This window comes from Balaenoptera borealis (genome assembly GCF_965194805.1).
Source record: "Balaenoptera borealis genome assembly, chromosome: 7".
Classification (NCBI taxonomy): Eukaryota; Metazoa; Chordata; class Mammalia; order Artiodactyla; family Balaenopteridae; genus Balaenoptera; species Balaenoptera borealis.
The window spans coordinates 114,922,493-114,944,387 of record NC_138864.1 but is presented as its reverse complement, the minus strand read 5'-3'; the positions used below and the strand labels follow the sequence as shown (position 1 = coordinate 114,944,387).

General features: G+C 35.1%; 1 protein-coding gene across 3 annotated transcripts in view; it reads right to left on the bottom strand.

The window, feature by feature from the left end:
• The window catches only part of TRIM24 (tripartite motif containing 24), a 92,835-nt gene that overhangs the window by 36,344 nt on the left and 34,596 nt on the right, over positions 1-21,895 (bottom strand). For all 3 annotated transcript variants that reach the window (XM_082400275.1, XM_082400277.1, XM_082400276.1), the window contains exons 2-6: positions 18,561-18,679; positions 15,039-15,186; positions 11,185-11,317; positions 4,891-5,007; positions 1,593-1,707 (exon numbers count right to left, since the gene is read on the bottom strand). In XM_082400275.1, coding sequence (XP_082256401.1) covers positions 1,593-1,707; positions 4,891-5,007; positions 11,185-11,317; positions 15,039-15,186; positions 18,561-18,679 — 632 coding nt within the window. The remainder of the gene's footprint in view (positions 1-1,592; positions 1,708-4,890; positions 5,008-11,184; positions 11,318-15,038; positions 15,187-18,560; positions 18,680-21,895) is intronic.

Genomic DNA, 21,895 nt, shown 5'->3' with positions numbered 1-21,895 from the left:
TGACTATCAGTGGCTTTGTCGTGCCGAATTTTAAGTCCAGAGATAATTTACTTATTAGGCTATTTCTGATCTCTGTAAAAACTAAGCATTACTTTGGAGACGTTCTAGAAAGAACAGAAATTCTGTTGACTTTTAGGGATGTTGCAAATTGAGAATCAGAAGCCCAAGTTTCTTGGTCTTCTATAGTAACAAACTATTTGGGTCTTGAGTCTTAGTAAATACTGACTACATTTATTCGCCTTAAAGAAGGATTCTGTGAACCAGGAGACTGGGTATGAAGACTGAAAAGCATTTTTAAAAGGTGCTGCAAAAATTATAAGTCAATAAAGTTGATTTAAAATAATACTGATGACGAGGTTCATCCCTAGAGATTTGGGGATGTGGTCATCTTTTGTTCTTAATCTTGATTTTTAAAGAACTCCTCAAGTGATTCTGATTTACAGTGAAGTTTGGAAACAGCCACAGCAATGTGTGCACTATGCATCTCTGAGAAGCAAATCTATGTGACATTTGATTTTAAGCAGAGCTTTGAAATCTTTTAAAATAGTTTAAATGCTTCTATCAAAAAAAAACCCCAACCAAACAAAAAAAACACACAACCCTCCCGCCCCCCAGAACCTTGAAAACACAGTTACTGTAAATGGGGTCTGATTCCTCCTGGCCAGAATACTTTTTCACTAAGTATTTGTTTCCAAAAGGAGAGAGAATTATTTTGGTCTTTGTTTCCTGTATGATTGATAAACCATGGGAATGACCATGCTTTCCCAGGAGGAAGATAACTTTCTGACAAAGAACTTATAATTTTGTCAACTATAAAATAAAGAGGTTGAACTAAATTTTTTTCTATGAGGCTTTTTTTTAAATCTTCGAACATCAGGATTCTTTTATTCTCTTCTTAATTTGTTTCTCTACTGTTAAATTCTTTTTGCACCAATATATTAAAATAATACCAAAATATCATGCAATTAATATTATGTTAAGATACCATGTAGAAGTTGTAACCTCATGTTATTTGAGTCAAACACTGATTCTGGATCTTGACCTTCATGAATGTAAGAAAGCTGATTTAAGTTAGTAATATTTTTCTTACCTGCAGTGACAAACAACTATCTTAAGTGCCTTGAGCATCTCTCCCTGAGTACTGCTTTCACAATTAAGACTGCTGAGGGCAGGAGGCACATCCTTTTATCTAATTTCTCACAAGGTTAAATGTATATATTTGAGAACTAAATATAACTAACTTAATGTAGCTTTCTGAAAAACTTTGCTGAATTGCACTCCTTTGGTGACCCAAAGCTGTCGATTCAATGAATCTCTAAAAAGATTCATCTCTTTAATATTTACTAAGCTCCTCCTTCAAGCAAGGCATTATGCTTTGTGCTCTGAAGTAAACAATAAGGATTAAGACATTCCTACTGTATCAGAAAGCCATAAATTGTCAGCTACAAGGGAGAGCCTGAGAATGGAGAAAAATATTACTAAATCAAATGGAAACAATTATATGAAAAAGGCTGTGATTTCAAATTCACAAATACACGAGAAAATACTACGTTAAATCACTACAACATACTGTCCCATTAACAGTAACTTACCTCAAGCTGATGCAGTAGAGCTTTTCCTTTTTTATTTATTTCTACCATCAATGTAAATATGGCAACTTTAATATCCTGTTCCACCTGCTTCTGATTTTGATTTACTTCAATTATCCTGAAAATTAAACAAAAGGGGGAAGTCTAAAATCTAAGGCAGAAGATTTGTTTTACAATATGTAATATTGATTTTCTAATCCCTAAATTAGACCAAAAAGTTTTCAGCTCTTAAAAGCTCAGCTTTTTCTAAGGGTCCTTCAGTTTAAATAGACTTTCTTGAAGATGAGATAGCAGAAATATTAATTCTTCCAAAAGACACAGTCAATTCAATCTTAATATCAAAATGTATAAAACTGCAAGAGAATGAACACATCTTAAGAAAACATTATTTGGAAAGATTATGACACCTGGAAAAATTCTCAGCCTAAAAGGACGGACAAAAAAATGATTTATAAACAAGATAAGGAAAACCAGGACTGAATGAGTTCTACTGTATTCACTGCACCTAAGAAGTAGAAAAGCTTAAATGTGTCACTATTATCTTAGTCATCTGAACTGTTACCCATTCATTATATCTGAATAAACGCAGAAAGACAATAATAGTAGTTTGCTACTTTTAATAACACATTTGTCTTGAAATAAGCAGCCAAATAACTATATGTTTTTATCAACCAGCATATACATTTTTTCCTTTGATTAGAGAAAATGGGAATGCTGTTTTCATGGAGATCAAGATGGATAGGAAAAAAAATACAGAGCATTACACCAGAATATCTTATAAAAGCAGAAAAAGAATAATGAGGCATCCACCATCAAACATTCTGAGATAAATAAAAGGCTTCATTTCTTCTGTCTGCTTATCTTCCAACACTTAAGATGAAAAGGGCAGGGATTTTATTCTCTGTTGGAAATTATTATTATTTTTTTTTAAATTAAAGTATAGTTGATTTACAACGTTGTATTAGTTTCAGGTGTACAGAAAAGTGATTCAGTTATACATACATATATATATTCTTTTTCAGATTATTTTCCCTTATACGTTATTACAAAATATTGCATATAATTTCCCTGTGCTATACAGTAGGTCCTTGTTGGTTACCTATTTTATATATAGTAGTGTGTATATGTTAATCCCAAACTCTTAATTTATCACCCCCCACCACCAACGTTGGAAATTCTTCAAGATAATTATTTAACATCAATATTGGCTAGAGGATCAAGGAAACCAGATAGGTCTAGGAAGCAAACAACCTCAAAAAAAAAAAAAAAAAAAAAAAACAACCCCCCAAAAAACCAAAAAAAACCCCAAAAACCCAACTAATTTAAATCCTCATGATGGTAGAACAGGATGAAAAAGGGACAAGTAATGCCATGTTTGCACATGCATAAAGATGAATTAACAGCAAAGTCAGTCCAGTAAATTTAATCCTTCTATAATCCGGTAGCTATAAAGATACAAAGAATTAGCATCTAATCCAAAGAGTCTTTAATTTTTACCACAATTCAAAAACTAAAATCCTTTCACACCGTAATGTATTATTTTGTAAAAAGAGCATAAACTACTAAAAAAAAAAAAAAAAAAAAAAAGGTAAAAAAAATATTTGGAAAATTCACACTATCTGATTTTAAGACTTACTATAAAAAGCTCTAGTCATGAAGAAAGTGGGGTATTAGCAAGAAAGAAAAGCACAATGGAAAGAGAGTCCAAAATAATCTCACACATATATGGTCAACATATTTTCAACAAAGGTACTAAGGCAGTTTAATAGCAACAGGATAATCTTTTCAACAAACAGAACAAGTGTTGGAACAAATGAATATCCATATGTTTAAAAAAAAAAAAAAAGAGTAAACTCTGGCCCATAGGTCATACCACATACACAATGAAAGAGTAAGAAAAAAGTCAAAATGGTGAATTTCATCAGCGGTGGATCGTTTACATAAAATTAGTTATTTTACAATTACTACTGTTTGCCACTAGATGGTAGAGATTATCTACCCTTATCATTCCATAAATATTCATTATATATTTTCAATTACTCAGATACAAAATTTTAAACCCACCAATTACATCAATTTGGCAAAAATACAGTACTGTTATTAGAATATGACAAAGGAAATAGTATTTGGTCAACTACAGTTCATGTGAAAGAGAAAGGTAAAATGAAATGAGAGCTGATAACAAAAGAATAATAGAAACTAAAAGACGCACAACAGAACTTTTATTATCACAATGTATAATAGATGTAATAATAACACCAAGGAGTCAAGAAAAGGTTAAATTATGTTTAAAATCTCCTTTAAGGAAGTCAGGTAAGCCAAGGAATTCCTTGGAAAAAAGTACCAAATGCCCCACCCTAGCCATGTTGAAAAATGGTAAGAGTAACAGATTGTGACGACTGATCTTAAGGAAGATGAACTACAAAAGGCTGATATACTTTTCCCTATGAACAACATTCAAAGCCCCTGCAAGGCCTCTCTTATTCAGGCTCTTTCTAATAAGCATTTCTTTATCTATTTAAGCAGTGACATGTTACTTTCATGTGCAAAACAACAAAAGAAAGGGGACATGGGATTTCACAGGTGTTGTAAAATGTCAGCATGTGCCTCAAATGGGATGCAAAGGGGGGAACTAGGCAAACTCCCTCCTCCCCACAGAGGTCAATGGTTTGCTCTCCAATCACTGAATTTTAGGACATGAGACTATGGACAGTTGATGATTTACTCCCTTGGAGGACAAACAGTATAACAAGCAATATGTAGAAGTTGTTTAAGTATTGTATCTGACAAGGAGTAAAAGGTATGTGAAACAGGTTAACAAGCCCTGTCTCCTGGTGTTCTATGATCTCTGCCTCATAGCAGTTAAAAGCTGACAGCTCAGGGGAGGCATCTCTAAGTCCAGCAATCCTTAAAATAGCAATTATGTATCTAATTAAGTGTTAAAATATTTTACAGTACTATAAAAATAGTTGATTTTGTTTTTAAATCCTGGCATTTCTTGGATAATTGGAAAACACAAAATAATTAAAAATGATTCTTACCTGATAAATGAGCTGTTATTAAATGTAGCTTATTACCATAACAGTTTTGAAATTTCATGGCTGAAAAGAATACTTTCCAAACTTCCCAGAAATCCAAAGTTTCTGGAAAAGACTTATCAACTATGTGTTATTAGACCCATCTGACAGCTTACTTGGATGTACTTCACCATGAGTTAAGTAAAATGTCTGTTCTTAAAGTTAATATACTTAAAACACATTATATATAGATGATTTAAGTAATACCATAAATATAAATTTACCTGTTTTGGATCTGATTTCCTGTGAATTTTATGTATTTTGTTTTTTCCATCAGTTTGGTGATTAGTGTATCTATGATCACTTTCTGATTCTGAAAAGCTTCTTCTATAAATTGATATCTGAAAAAATAATAAGCAATTTATTTCACACAAATGTCTGCCTAAAATGAGGAAAAGCCCCAAAGCAAACAAATAATAGGAAACTATTTATGAGTATAAAGGATATAAATAATAATCTTTTTAAAATACCAAATATATCCATAGAAGGCAGTTCCCCCCCCCCCCACCCAAATTCTCTCTTAAAAAGGAGGGAGTCTGGGCTTCCCTGGTGGCGCAGTGGTTGAGGATCTGCCTGCCAATGCAGGGGACACGGGTTCGAGCCCTGGTCTGGGAAGATCCCACATGCCGTGGAGCGACTAAGCCCGTGAGCCACAATTGCTGAGCCTGCGCATCTGGAGGCTGTGCTCCGCAACGGGAGAGGCCAGGATAGTGAGAGGCCTGCGCACCGCGATGAAGAGTGGCCCCCACTTGCCGCAACTAGAGAAAGCCCTCACACAGAAACGAAGACCCAACACAGTCATAAATAAATAAAATTTAAAAAAACAAAAAAGGAGGGAGTCTTTACAGATATTAATCATGGACACTATTTTTTTAATTTCTATTTTTAAAATAAATTTATTTATTTATTTATTTTTGGCTACGTTGGGTCTTCATTGCTGTGTGCGGGCTTTCTCTAGTTGTGGCGAGCGGGGGCTACTCTTCATTGCGGTGCGTGGGCTTCTCATTGTGGTGGCTTCTCTTGTTGTATCTAGGCGTGTGGGCTTCAGTAGTTGTGGCGTGCAGGCTCAACAGTTGTGGCACACAGGCTTAGTTGCTCCGCAGCATGTGGGATCTTCCCGTACCAGGGCTCGAACCCATGTCCCCTGCACTGGTAGGCAGATTCTTAACCACTGTGCCACCAGGTAAGTCCATGGACACTCTTTAAATAATTTTTAAAATCTGAGAAAAACACACATTCAATCATTCACAGTTTTACAAGCTTAACAGGCTCCCTTGGTGGACCTGGCAAAAAGTAATCATAGGTAAATATCTATGTAGATTTATTAACTATTTTGCAATTTCATAATTATGAAAGTTTGATGCTTTGTAAACAAATATTTTGAAGATCACTTTTTTAAAATTAATTAATTAATTAATTAATTTATGGCTGCGTTGGGTCTTCATTGCTGCACGCGGGCTCTCCCTAGTTGCAGCGAGCGGGGGCTACTCTGTTGCGGTGTGCGGGCTTCCCATTGCAGTGGCCCCTCCCATTGCAGAGCACAGGCTTCAGTAGTTGTGGCACGTGGGCTCAGCAGCTGTGGCTCACGGGCCCCAGAGCACAGGCTCAGTAGTTGTGGCGCACGGGCTTAGTTGCTCCATGGCATGTGGGATCCCCCCGGACCAGGGCTTGAACCCGCGTCCCCTGTATTGGCAGGAGGACTCTTAACCACTGTGCCACCAAGGGAAGTCCCTGAAGATCACTTTTAAATAACAGGTAGTTGTGCTACAGGTCACAAATAACAAATATTGCATGCTTTTAATAAATGGGGGGAAGTGAGGGGATGGGGGCAAAACTCCTGATGTTATGCCTTGCATGTGACAAAGCTTCAAGCAACAATATCATAAAATACCTAAATTAAAAAAAAATTGACTTGAAAGTTAACAACCTCTGACAAACTATGTAAGATGACTTCAAAGGAGCTCTAGAGAAACAGATGATGTGTAAGATACATAAAAAGAGTTTTATTAAAAGTTTTTCATAAAATGCACAAAATACATTATTTTACATAATGTGATTTAAAAGTGTAAGTGTAATTGAATCAGTAAGTATTATAAGTAGGGTTGCCAGAGTTAGAAAGAAGGGGGAACACACAGTTAATAATATTTCTATTGGATTTCTTTTGTACATAATCATATCATTTGTAAATAATGACATTTAAAATTCTTCCTTAGGTGCAAGTTTTTTTATCTTAGTAAACTTTTTTTTGTTATACACTCTTTGGGACCCTAATACAATGTAATTATTAAATGAAATGATCAAACGGGTCTTTATTTAGGTTTATCCTAAACTCAATGCAAAAAATTTACATTATGATGTTTTCTAGCTCTTTGCATAGATAATCTTTATCAGGTTTGAGAAATTTTCTTTTATTCCTAGTTTGCTAAGATTGTATATCATGGATATACATTTTTTCTCGACTGTTTCTTCTGCCTCTATGGAGATGGTCATATAATTTTTCCTTTATTCTTTTAACAGGATGAATTACATGAATGATTTTCAAAGGTTAAATGAACTTTGTATTCCTATAATAAGGCTAACTTAGTTGCGATTATATTATCCAAAAATCACAATGCTCCTGGACTTGGTTTCCTAATGTATGTCTTAGAAATTTTAAGTTCATTTCATGGGTAAGACTGGTTTGTAATTTTCTATTTTGATTTCTCATAAAACAAGTTGGAGAGAATTCATTCTTTACCGTTCTATGGACAAGACTGTATAGGAAAGGCATTATTTTAACCTTACCTATTTTGTAGATTCATCAGTGAAATCATTTGGGTCTGTAGTTTTCTTTGTGGGATTTACACTAAATTAAAGGACTGTTCTGATTCTCTATTTTATATTGTGCTAGTTTTGGTAAGTGTATTTTCTAAGAATTATCCCATTTCATGTAAAAATTTTCAAATCTATTGACAAAAATCCTTTTTATATTTTTAAGTGCCTGTAGAAAATGTGGTGATGCCCCCCTTTTCACTCCTGGCATTGGTTTTTTGAGTCTGTTTTCTTTTTAATCATTCATAAAGAGATTTGTTAATCTTTTGAAAGATCCAATTTTTGGCTTTGATTCTGCATTGTATTTATTGTATCTTTTTGCTACTTACTTTGGGTTTAATTTGCTGCTTTTTCTAACTTGAGATAAATGTTTAGGACATTTACTTTTTATCCTTAATATCTAATATATGCATTAGCGATATATATTTTCCTCTAATCATGGCTTTAGCAGGATACGTCAAGGATAGTATTTTCACTATCGTTCAGATAAAAATATTTTCTAATATTCATTGGAATTTCTTCTTTGATGCTTTATTTAAATTTATTTTTAACTGCTTATTTTTGAAATAATTTCAAAGTTAGATTTGCAATAGCACAGAGATCTCACATATACCTTTACAAAGATTTTCAAATATTGCCTCAGCAAAGTCCTTTAACTCCTTAATAATTAGTATGCATTTCCTAAAAACAAGGACATTCTATTATGTAACCACAGTATAATTATTAAATACAGGAAAACTGACATTTAGATAATACTTTCATCTAATCTACAGACCATTCTCCAATTATGTGATTTGTCTCAATAATGTCCTCTATATCATTTCCCCTCTCTAGTCCAGGATACAGTCCAGGATCATACATCATTGCGTTTTGATATGAATTACATTTCTTCATTTTCAGATATATGGAGATTTTTCTCATTTATTATTGTTTTCTAGATTGACTGCATTGAGTTTACACAAGAATTTATATGATTTCGATCTTCTGAAATGTAAAACTGCCCTGGCATATGGTTAATTGATTTTTTCCTTTTTTATGTTTGGAAATAATGTGTATTATTGGGTGCAGTGTCCTTAATGTCCATGAGGTCATTTGCTAATTGTGTTTTTTGACTCTTACTGAAATATCCTTACTGAGTTTTAGTCTGCTTGTTTTGTCAATTACTGAGAGAAATATGTTAAATTTCCCACTATGTGGATTTGTCTCTATGTTCTAAGTTCTGCCTTTTTTCTTTATATGTTGTAAGGCTATGAGGAATATAAATTTAGAACTATTATATCTTTTAGATAAAAAGAGCCTTTTATTGTTATAAAGTTCCTCTCTTTATCTCAAATAATGTACTTTGATATACCAGCTTATCTTTGATTAGTGTTTGTATGGCATAGCTTTTCTCATCATTCTTTTTATATACTTAGGTTTTCGATGTTTCTTTTACAAAAAGCAAGTAGCAGATTCTCTATTTGCTTTCTTATCTAGCCTGGAATCTTTTAATTTGGAACATTTTATCCATTCACGTTTATTATAATTACAAATATATTTAGAAGTGTACCAACTTATCAAGTCTTATTAAATCCCATTTGTTCTTTGTTCCTATTCTCTTTTTTGGCCTGTGTTTAGACTAATTAATTGTTCATTTTTCTACTTCCTCCCTCTGTTATCTTGATAATCATATTGACTTTTACTATTCGTTTAGTGACTACTCTATGCATTAAAAAATGCAGATCTTAACTTATCACCTAAGAATTTGTAGTTTACTACCTTCTTCCTAAGCGATGCATGAACCTTAGAACATGAACTCCATATCCTCCTAACATGTCTGTGTGATATTTAACACACACATGACACACCAAGACATTACTGTTTAAGTCAACATTTATTTAGATTTACTCATACTTATCATTTTAGCCGTTCTTTCCATCATGCATCACCTACCGTTTTTCTTCTGCCTAATGTGTGCTTTCGTGAGTGTTAACTGGGGATAACTTCTCCCAGTTTATTCTGTTTGAAAATGTCTTTCTTATGAACCTTCATTTCTGAAGAATATGTTCACTGGGTATAGAATTTTAGTTTTATAGTATTTTCTTTTTGCACTTCAAAAATATTGCTTTATTTTTTAATTATCCTGCTGGGGAGTTATGGGGCTTCTTGAATATGGGCTAGATGTCTTTCTTCAGTATTACAAAGTTCTAAGCCATTATATTCTGCCCTCAAATGTTGCTTCCTTCCCATTCTTCTCTCTCTTTCTTGGACCTCAATTACACCCTGTGTTACATCTTCTCGATCCCTCTTCCATTTTCCATCTTTCTGTTTATCATGCTTCATTTTGATGTTTTCTTAATTTTCTCCCAGTTCATTAATTCTCATTTCCTGGCATGTCAGATCTGCTCTTAAACCCTCTATTGAGTTAATTTCAGTTACTGTAATGTAAGTTCTAGACATTGTTCACATTGTCTTATCTCCTAGCATATTTGGTTATTTCTAGTTATGTGCCGAACCATTTTGTAAAACTCATTATTAAATAAATCTGAGGTCTAGGATGATGTTTTTTTCCTTCAGGGAGGATTTACATTTTATTCTACCAGGTACCTTGGGGCACAAGCAATAAGATTTCAATTTAATCCAACTTTGGGTACTGAGAAGATCTGATTCTGCACTTTAGTTCCAGTGAGGAACTGTAATATTTACTAGCTCGTTCATCTTTACCATAATAGTGTAGACTTTCAGAATCCCAACTCAAGGCAAGAAGAAGCCTTTAACCCCTGTGACCCTGAACTCCAATCCCTGTCTTTCAGCCCTGTGAGCATATTAAAAGCACCCCTCAACCTCTAGGCAAATGCTTCCAAGGGGAAAAAAGCCTGTACCATTCTCTGTCCCCACTCCAACCCAATCCTGGGCCAATAATTCTTTATTACCAAGCTCTAAAAATATCTTATCAATGATTTCTGTATTTTGTCCATGTTTTCTAGTTACCCTCACTGGCATGGCTGGTCCAAATTACCTAGTCTGCCATTATTGGGAGACCTTTTTCAACCAATTATATCTGTATCAATTCATCAGAATCTTACTGTTTAATTCAGTTGTTGCTAATTCAAATGCCTATGGAGGACAGGTTTAAAAGTAAGTTTTGGTAGGAACTATGATGAATTAGAAGAGCATACCCATCCTAAAGAGGACTAAAGTAAATTCCAGTCAAATACTGACATGAAAGTATTGAATATATGGAACATAGGGCTAAAACAGATTCAATTTTCTTAAAAAACAAAACAAAAAAACCCAGAAAACAGAAAACAAAACCAAAGCCAGAGATCTAAATGTTTTTTCAAATGTAAAATCTTATTTACAACGCTGGCAACTAATTTCATATAGTTTTAAAAATTGCGTCAGCCAGTGGTTCTCAGCTAGGGTGATTTTGCTGCCTAGGGCATTTGGCAACGTCTAGAGACATGTTTTGGTTGTCACAACTGGGAGAATGCTACTGGAATCTAGTAAATGGAGGTCAAAGGTGCAGTTAAACACCATACAATGTACCAGATAGCCCCCACAACAAAGGCAGCAGCACCAAAGTTGAAAAATCTTGAACTAGGCCAACATACTGATGGCCAAACAAAACATTATTTGCAGATGGCCATTTGGCTGGGGTGCCAGCCGTCGTCTAGTCCTCATAAAGCTGTATTATAAATCTATGTATGTAGGAAAGATGCAGGTACCTGTGCTCTTTATGCTCTAATAACTGGCAGTCCCGACATGTCAGTTTGTCACATGTTTCACAGTAAAGTTTCAGCTGCTCCTTCTTATGAAAAGGACAAAACACTGGTCGCTGACTGGTCACACCAACTGCCTCTGTAGAGACAATGGGAGGCAAAAAGAAGAAAATTAACATAATTGAGTAGTAAATAATTATTAGAGTGTTCATTTAAATTCAAGTCCATTGAGATATAAAGGAGCTACAGTTTCACTGACACCACCATTACCAGCAGGTTTTACAGATAACAAAATATTAAGTATTTTTTGCATTTCTGGAGGAAAAGATAAATGAGCTTTCCACTTTCCAGTGTAAAAATTAAAATTAATTCAGGAGAAAAAGAAAGTGGGTAGCTAAAAAGATGTTTTATGAAATTAAAAAATCTTAATAGCCCAGATAAGTGAATGGAACCAACTGGAATGTTTTGTATTGCAAATGTGGGAGCTTTTTTTTTTTAATGCAATGCAGAAAAATCTAATAAAAATGTATAAAAGAGGTGGTGGAAAAATTATTTCCCCACTTTTGCAAAATTCCTAACAGATACCCATTAACACAGAAATAATCATAAAGTTTACACTATTACACTGCAGTCATCCACATAACATCTTAATAGTTATCTAGAGTGGAGATAAAACTGGGCAATGCTTATGTTACAATGTTAAATAGAAAAATTAGAATACAAATAAATACAATGACTGATTAAACAATACCAAGGTAAGCTAAGAGGAATTAAAAATAAAATTAATGAACTAAAAAATATATTGAGGGTAATTAGATAAATTTAGGGATAAAAACAAAAAGGTAAACTACTATTTAGTCATATCAAAAAGAAGAGAAAAATATATAAAGTTCTGAACAAAAAAAGGAAAACAACCAGATAGAGAAAATCAGTAATGTATTAAAAGAATACTAAAAGCACAACACATCAAGACCAAATGGAATTAATTCCAGCAAAGCAAAGATGGTTCAATATTACTATTGTCATAGCTCCCTGCACCCTTCTCCTTGAGGTTCATATCATCTGGGCATCACAGTAGATGATGGGTGACCATACATCTTTAGTTGGCTTGGGACATCCTGGTTTGTACCTGCTCTTCAGGAATAATTATTTATAGAGCTTCTGATTTAGATAATTATGACATCATGTCATCCCTTTATAGACTTCCTTTATTTATGAAGAATTTCAATCCTGACTCATAGTCATCCTCCTAGCCCTTCATCTCATCATCATCCTGGATGATTCAGAAGTCCACAGAGAGTACCATATAAAGACAAGCCTCTCAGACTTTTTCATCTCTAGAGACCTGTACTTCATTTTAGCTAGTTATTCCATTTCATACACACCATGGTCCCACCCTAGATTTCTTGTCCATTACTGTTCCATTTCTATAATCATAAATTCAAATAGCCCACTCTAATAACTTCTACTTTCTAACTTCTCAATTCTTAAACTACTCTCACTGTACCTCACTGAATATTTCTAGTCCCTAACCATTTCTTTCGCCCTATCAACTGACACTGTCAACTTCACTTTCTTTATACAGTTAAAATCTCCAAATTCTTCATGTCAACACATGCCTATATCCGCATCTCTTATCCTGTGGAACTTCTAGAATGTTGGTCCAGCTAAACCCCAACCCTAAATAGTTCAATTCTTCTCTATAACTATATCAGACTGCCGAGGACTGATAGAGGAAGTTTTTTTGTTTTTTTTTAAATAAATTTATTTATTTATTTATTTATTTTTGGCTGTGTTGGGTCTTCGTTTCTGTGCGAGGGCTTTCTCCAGTTGTGGCGAGCGGGGGCCACTCTTCATCGCCGTGCACGGGCCTCTCACTATCGTGGCCTCTCTTGTTGCAGAGCACAGGCTCCAGACGCGCAGGCTCAGCAGCTGTGGCTCACGGGCCCAGCCGCTCCGCGGCATGTGGGATCTTCCCGGACCGGGGCACGAACCCGTGTCCCCTGCATTGGCAGGCGGACTCTCAACCACTGCGCCACCAGGGAAGCCCCGAGGAAGTTTTAAGGACTATACCAAATGTAACCTTGATGCTACCAAGCAATCCTATTTCCAAAGCTAGAGCTCTCTTTCAACTGGAGTTATTTCAAATATCCTCCATATTTCTAACCTTTCAGTCCTATTTCCTCTGCTCTCTTTTTCAATAGATGGCTGACTTTTCGGAAAAACAGAAGTCTTTCTAGAACTAATCTATTAAATTTACCTGAGTATATACCTGGCCTTTCCTCTTTTGTGTCTCTTCTTCATCAGTGTTCTCAGAAATTATATCCCCCTTTTCCTGTGTCTCAAGACTCCTAGCCTCATCTCTTACTTCTCCTCTTCTTGCATCTTACTCTCCAGCTACACTCAACGTTCCCCCTCTGGAAATTTGTGCATGTGCTTCAGTTTTCCCCACCCTTCTCATTTATGCGATGAACTTCCATTCATCCTTGAAGTCCCAGATGTGGCCTTCAATGTAAATCCCCATATCTGAGTTTGGTACTCCTTTCATGTGCTCCTACAGAACTTATGAGGCTAAACTATGATTGCTAATTTGTTCATAGTCTTCATCATACTAATAACTCCTGGAGGGTAGGAAGTACCTATCTTATTCACTTTTTCATCTCTTCAATCTAGCAAAGTTCCTGGAATATAGAATAGGCATACAAACACTGGTTGACTCAATGAATAAAAAGCAGTGGATTAATTTTTAAACAGAAATATACTAATGAGCCATAAAAATCAACAAAATGCTGATAAATATTACAACATGGATAAAACCTGAAAACACTACTGTGGTAAGTGAAATAAGCCAGACATTGAGCGACAAATACCATATGATTCCACTTGTATGCAATATCTAGAATAAGCAAATTCATTGAGACAGATAGTAGATTAGAGGTTAGCAGGGAATGGTGAGGAGGGGGGAATGGGCAATTATTATTTATTGGGTACAGTTTCTTTTGGAAGTGTTAAAAAAGTTTTGGAAATGGTGGTGATGGTTGCCTAATACTTTGAATACAATTAGTGCCAATGATTCGTACACTTAAAAATGGTTAGAATGTCAGATTTTAAGTTACACATATTTTACTATACAAAAAATGTTATTAGTGAACTTTACATTATAAGCAACACAATAAAAACCCAGAAACCATAATTAAATACATAAAAAGCAAAGTTTCTTTGGTTATCTACATAACAAATATCATGAAACAGGTTTACTACAAGAATATCAGAGAGAAAAGAGTTGTAAAACTTTTTTTAAGCCCACCCCTTATCATCTTAAAAATAAGAGATAAGAGAGAATATAAGTGTAAAAATTTTTTTTTAATTAATTTTTATTGGAATATAGTTGCTTTACAATGTTGTGTTAGTTCTTACTGTACAGCAAAATGAGTCATGTATACATATATCCCCTCTTTTTTGGATTTCCTTCCCATTTAGGTCACTACAGTGCATTAAGTAGAGTTCCCTGTGCTATACAGTATGTTCTCGTTGGTTGCCTATTTTATACATAGTATCAATAGTGTATATAGAAAATAAGTTTTAAAGGCAACTTTTTCACATGTTGTACATTCATACCAAATTAAGGCATTTATAGGAGAAGGAGGGTTGTGAGTATGAATATAAAGCAGAATTCTGTATCTGTTCATACTTACCAACATTTACAAGTATTCAAATTCAGCCATAATATAGACTTCCTTGTAGTAAAAGAGAAGAGTATATTTAATGCTTACGAGTGTATCAAAACAAGTTAGCATGGGAAAGAAAGAATGACTTGGGAGGGATAGAGAAAAAACGAAATTTAAAAATTAATTTATTACCTGGAGATACTTCCTCTTTCTGTCTCACAGTGTGGTCTTTTGTGAATTTCACCCTTTGATGAGCTCTGATGCATGTCTTGCAGAGCCATTCAACACACTCTACACAAAACCCATTAGCTTCTGCATTGTCCTCACAGCTTGTACATACCTAATAAAAGAAACGTCACATCAATTTTTGAGAATAAAGAAAAGGTGGTCACATGACTAATCATACATAAATGATATACCAACCATACTTGACTCTATCAGTTATCTTCTTAACAGTGCTCATAAATTTAAACTGACACTATGTTTTAAATTATAAACATATGAAATGGAAATATAAGGACATTGCCCTTAGTTCAATATATCAAATATTCTAGGCACTATGCTAACTGTTGAGGATATAACCATCAGGAAAAGCAAACACAATCCTTGCCCTTATGACACCCAGTCTCCTAGATGAAGTGTAGGTTCAAATCCCAGTTCCCCTACTTACTGGATGAGTAGTCTTGGACAGGTTACTTAGAATGCTCATCTTTAAAATAAGGGTAATAACATAAATTTTACTGAGTGGTTGTAAAGATAAATTTTACTGAGTGGTTATGAATTTTACTGAGTGGTTGTGAGGAAGTAAAACATTATTGAAACAATAATACTAATACATAACTACAAATTGAGAAGTGCCATAAAGGAAAAAGTATGAGAAGCTAGAAGAACATATGATGGGGGAAAGTGATCTGTTTTTAGTGGGGTTGAATGGTTGGGGAAAGTGAGAGGAGAGATTACCCAGGCAAGGCTTTCTCTAAAGAGATCATATTTGCACCAAGATAAGAGAGTTGAGTCATCAATTACTGATGAAAGCTTTCTAGGCAGAGAGAACAGCATGTACCAAAGCCTCCAGCAAGAACATGGCAGGTTCAAAGAAGTGACAGAAAGCCAGCAGGACTCAAGTGGAGAGATCAAGGGGAAGACTGGCAACAGAAGAAGCTGGTGGCAAGGCAGGGGCCAGATCAAGAAGTATCATGTGACAATTTTGGTCTTTGTCTCAAGAAGTCTCCTAAAAGCTTTTAAGTAAGTGACATGGCCAGATGTGCGTTTTTAAAATCACTGTCCCTGCAATGTGGAGAAGAGATTAGAAAAAGGGCAAGTGCTTCTGCATAGAGATAGGTAGGAGCCCTTTGCAGTGGTAGAAGTGGAGATGAATGAAGGAGATTTGGGAAGTAAAACTGACTGGTTTGGAGGATGCACTGGATATGAAATGAAGAAGAGATAGCACCTTTTTTTCCAGCTTATATAACTGTGTAGATGGTGGCACTATTCTCTGAGAACAGGTATTAAGGTTACACAACATATAAGCAGTCCTCATGATATCATTTGTGGTTGGGAAAAAAATTTTTCCCCTCAGTCAGTGGTTTACATTAGCCAAATTCCAAATACTTGGATAATATTTCCATAAACCAAAACCTGCCCTTTCTCAGTTCTTGTCTTCTACCTTTCTAACATCATTTGATGCCACTGACTCTTACTTCCTAGAAATCATTTGGATTCCTTAACCCTTCCAGATTCTCTTATCTCCCAGATTGGCTCTCTGGACCCCACCACTACTCTTTCTCCTCTGATTCTGTAGATTTTTGTTAGGTCTAGGGATTGGTCTCACCTACTCCCTCGGCTTCAACTATCACCTCTATAAGGATGTCACCTAAAACTTAATCTCCACATTATGTGGCAAAAGGAGTATGGGATTTCTATACATAATGTTAAGGAAGGACCTCTAGTATAAAAAGTAAAAGTAAAAAAGCAAAGTGTTAAAGCATATCATACCACTGCTTAACTAGGAAAGATGAGGATGGGATGGGATGACTTATTTGCTTAAATCTTAAAAATAACATAAAATCACTTAGATTATAAAATAATATTAAAAGTGTAAGGATAAAACATAAAAGAAATTAAATGGTTAGCTATAAGGTAGAGAAAAAATAAGGTAGGGGGTAGGTGAGATGGAGATAGAAGTTTGAGTTCTCTGAATATACTCTGTTTCATAGATTTTATTTTGGAAGCAGTATATGAATGTTCTATATGTAGTTAAACAAATTTCAAATTAAAAAAAAACTAAAGCCCTAAACAAAACCCTAAACAAAAGCAAAATGAAACTAATGAACCTGCCTATCAAGTGGGTGGCTTAACCATACAGAGAAGAATTATTCATTTCAAGTAACTTTAAAACATGATGATTTGATTGAATATCTCCAGTACATACATATAGTAATTATTGTCTTCTTGTTTTCTGTTTTGACAGAGATGCTATAATTTCCACTTTCAGTACTAACTCTATTCTTCTATACTCTTACTCTGCAAGGCTCAATTATGCTTAATGAGCTGGTTCCACATTAGATTCTAGCAATAGGTGGTGCAGGAGGAAGACTGCAATGCCAGAGGTAAAAGGGACTTGATCGTCTTAGTTGGCTTCCTATTTGCTTGAGTTTTCTGTGAACATCTACAATGCTAGATTCAACTTCAAAATGTCAATATATACTTGTTATATTTTCCCTTTCTCTCTTTTTAAAATAGAAAGTATCTGTTAAATCATTCTCCTGAAAGTCCTAGAAAAATGACCAACTCAATGGTGATGAGCACCCCTAGTATCCATATTGTGCTCTCTAAATACCATTTCAGACTAAAAGGAACCAAGGCTCCTAGGAGAACCAACCACCTGCTGGTTCCAGGTGTAGAACAGAAAATGAACAATATCTTGTCAAAATAGAAAGCAAGGGAGATAACAGTGACACTGCGATTATATCAGAAGGGCTCAGGAATCCTCACTGCCAAGATGGCACAAATTGAGCACCAATAAGAATAACTACAACACATTTTATGTTAAAAATCCATGAGTTCATAACAATAAACACACATACACACCACTCATTAGTCACCTCTGAAGAATGCTAAGAAAGTAAGTCACTACTCTAATAATTAGCAACTAAAGGGAAAGAATCAAGCATTTAACTACCTTTCCTGTATAACCTAAGAATAGAAGAAGGAAGCTTTTTTCTTTCTATTCCAGTTGAGAAATAAAGGGGAATGATAGAAAGAAAATGTCACCATTTTTCAAAGTCCTAATGAAATATGGAATCTTGGCAGTGCTCATTAACGCCATTAACATCAGGAAAAAGACAACCAAACATCATAAGCTTCCTGTTTGAAATACACACAGACATATGGATGAAAGTATTCTTACGAAACAGCCTCTACATTTTTATCACCAGTTTACACAAAATACAGGAGACAGGGAAGCATGTTAAATGACTTAAGGAGAGGTCAGCAAAATTCAGAATAAGGCTAACTCTACTGGACTAACAACCCAGTTTATCCAGCAAATATGTTAAAAGGAAGGAAAAAGAAAACCAAGCAAGGTGAAGGGGGCATCTGAAATTAATTAAAAGATATGTTTGAGACAAACCAACCGAATGCATGGTAAGTTCTCCAGCATTTCAGGCTGCCTCATTAAGAGGAGGCAAAAGATTCAAGACTTAATACACTTACCTGATTAGACTTTTCTACTGTACTGCTTGGAACCTCAGTAGTGTCCTTCACAAAAAAATTATCTATGATGTGTCTCTCGGCACATTCTTGGCTGCAAACTGGACATCGAATGACTCCCACTGGGAAAGACAAAATTGTGTTCTAAGTTGTTTTTTGTTAAATTCAAGTATAATTGACATAACATTAAAATTAGTTTAAGGTGTACAACATAATGATTTGATATTTGTATATATCGCAAAATGATCACCACAAAAATTCAGTTAACATCTGTCACCATGCACAATTACAATTTTTTTTTTCTGGTGGTGAGAACTTTTAAGATCCACTCCTCTAGCTACTTTCAAATATACAATACAGTATTCCTAACTATAATCACCATGCTGTACATTACATCCCCATGACTTACTCATTTTATAACTGGAAATTTCTACCTTTTGACCCTTTTCACCCATTTCACCCATCCCCTACTCCCACTTCAGGCAACCACCAATTCTGTTCTTTACATCCATGAGCTCACATTCTAAGTTTTAATACAAACATACTGAGTCCTAACCCAACACCTCTCATCCAAACTGTGAATGGATTCTGTGAATGTCCACTCTCTTCAAATTCATACCTATTACTTAACACAAAGCAATTCAATTTATGTATATATAGGGATTTTATATGTGTGTGTGCACCCACACGTGTGTGTATACATGTGGTGTGTATGTGTATATGTCCCACACTAGTATATTAAATGATGAATAAATGCTCATAATTTTAAATGAGATATCCTTCCAAATAAATATCCTTTTGACTATTCTCTTTATTGTTTAGCAACTTCTCTCACAGTGTTTTTCAAACAGAGATGTGCAAAATCATATGGAGACTTTAAAAGAAGGAGAGTTCTGGTTCTCTCTGGACCTATGGAATCAGGATTTCTGAAAGTGGAACACAGACATACCCATTTTGTTTATGTTTGTTTTGTTCCGAATCTCGATTCAGAAACACAATCTGCTTCCTTTAACAAGTGCAAATAGTGTTCCTTTTGGGTGGGGGGGGGGCGTGAATCTTTCATAGTGCTTGGTAAAACAATAAATAATAATTGTGAATGAATTAAAATCTAAATTTTTAATTAAATTAAAAAATGTAATATAAACTTGATGCAGTAATTTGTACCAAGGAGACTGCAGTAAGGTTCCCAGATACATTTTTTTTTCAAAATGAAATGCATAAGAATGAACACAAAGTAATCCAAAGGTCAATTTCATTTGTATATACAAGCAATAAACAAAAATTTTAATTAAAAAAACTATTTTACAATAGCAACAAAAAAAAGTACTTAGTAGTAAATTTTTTTAAATGTATAAGGCCATTGTGTAGAAAAATGTTAAGCTATATTTAGGATCATTAAAAAAAAAAAATCTAAGTAATGAAAACACCATGCTCTTGATGGTAAAGATGCCAGTTCTCCCCAGACACGTCTATACATTCAATGCAGTTTTTAATAATAATACCAACAGGGATTGCAACAGAGTTTTGACAAGCTGGGGGAACATGTCTATCAAATAACACAGTAAACATATAAAGCTATGGTAATTAAGATGGTGTGATATTTATGAAAGGATAAACAAAAATGGAACAGAATATACATACCAGAAACACAAGACAGATGTGGCACTAGAAATTGGTGGAAAAGGGGTGCTATAGTTCGCTACAGTGGGAGAAGGATGAAATCAGATCTCTCCTTAATTCAAAAAATAATTCCCCAAGGGGGGAAAGCAGGGGTGGGGGTGCTGGTGGGATGAACTGGGAGATTGGGATGGACATACATACACTAATATGTATAAAATAGATGACTAGAAAGAACCTGTTGTATGAAAAAATAAAATAAAATAAAATTCAAAAAAAATTCTTTTGGATAGGATAGATTAGAACTTTAAAACTTTCAAGAGGAAATACAGGAGAGTACCTGTGTAACCTTAGAGCTGGAATAAATTTCTCAATCAAGAAACAAAGAGCAAGAGCATAAGAGAAAGATGAATAAGTTCATTAAAGAACTACAGTTAGACAAAAGATTACCATGAAGAAAGTGAGAAGATAAGCCCCCGATTGGGGGAAGATATACCTGACACATAGCACTGACAAGAAATTAGTAATTAAAACCTGTAAAAATGTGACAATGCATTTCACAGAATAGAAAGATTGAGTAAACATGTTTTTCCTTATTCCCGATAAGTAGAGCTAAAGACTCTAGACATTCTACATAAAACTGAGAAAAGTAGACAGGAGGCAGACTGTCTAGAGACCTCAGGACCCAAGGAATGACAATGGTGAGTTCCTGGGTTTTCTTTTAGCCTCATATATGCCAAAGTAGGTGCTCATGAAGCTACCATCTCAGGAATATCAACAGGTGTCAACAAAAAAAAGTCCACAAAAGCCTGCTCCCTCTATCCAGAGGACAGGAACAGGGCAGCCTGGCAAGAAGGAAAACTACTACAGCAAAACACCACAGAAAAAAATGTGCTTCCTCTCCCACCAGCAAAGACCCAATGGGAAGCCTAGACTTCTACCCTGGCCAAGCAGAAACCAGGTGCCCCAACCATCTCCTGCTGGCTGTGTCAGAGAAGCCTTGGGGGGAGTTAGGGCTTTGGTCCTCACTGGGTGGTAATGAGGCCCCCAGTAGTGTCAGTGGAGACTATGTGAGGAGCCTGAGCTTGTACCTCCAGGACAGTAATGAGGTACCCCTCCACCTCCATGCTGAAGGGTAGTGGAAAGTCTGGACTTTTATCACTATTTACCAGTAACCTCCCTCGCCCCTATATCCCCACTCCCTAGATGTGTCAATGAAGAACACATGGGAAGCAGTAAGTAGGCACCCATACCCCTACTAGCCAGGGAGGTATCAACAGAGGCCTGGTGGGAGCATCAACTTCCACACCACTGACCAGTAAGGAGGAGGGCCTCCCTCTCAGGATATCAAAGGATGCAGCAAGGGAAACTTAGACTTCAACCTTTACCTCACAGGAGGCAGGAAATAATAAATATAAGAGCAGAAGTGAATGAAATTGAAAACTGAAAAGTCAATTCAACAAAAAGCTCATTATTCAAAAAGGTCAATAAAATTAACAAACCTCCAGCAAGACTGACAAAGACAAAGGAGAAGACACAACTTACCAAACATAAAGAATAAAAGTGGGGATATCACTATAGACCATGCAGACAGCCAAAGAATGACAGAGAAATATTAACACTACTCACACAAAATGACAATATAAGTAAAATGGACCAATTCCTCAAAAGGCACAAACAAATATGAAATAATTTGAACAGCCTTTTAACTACATGGAAAT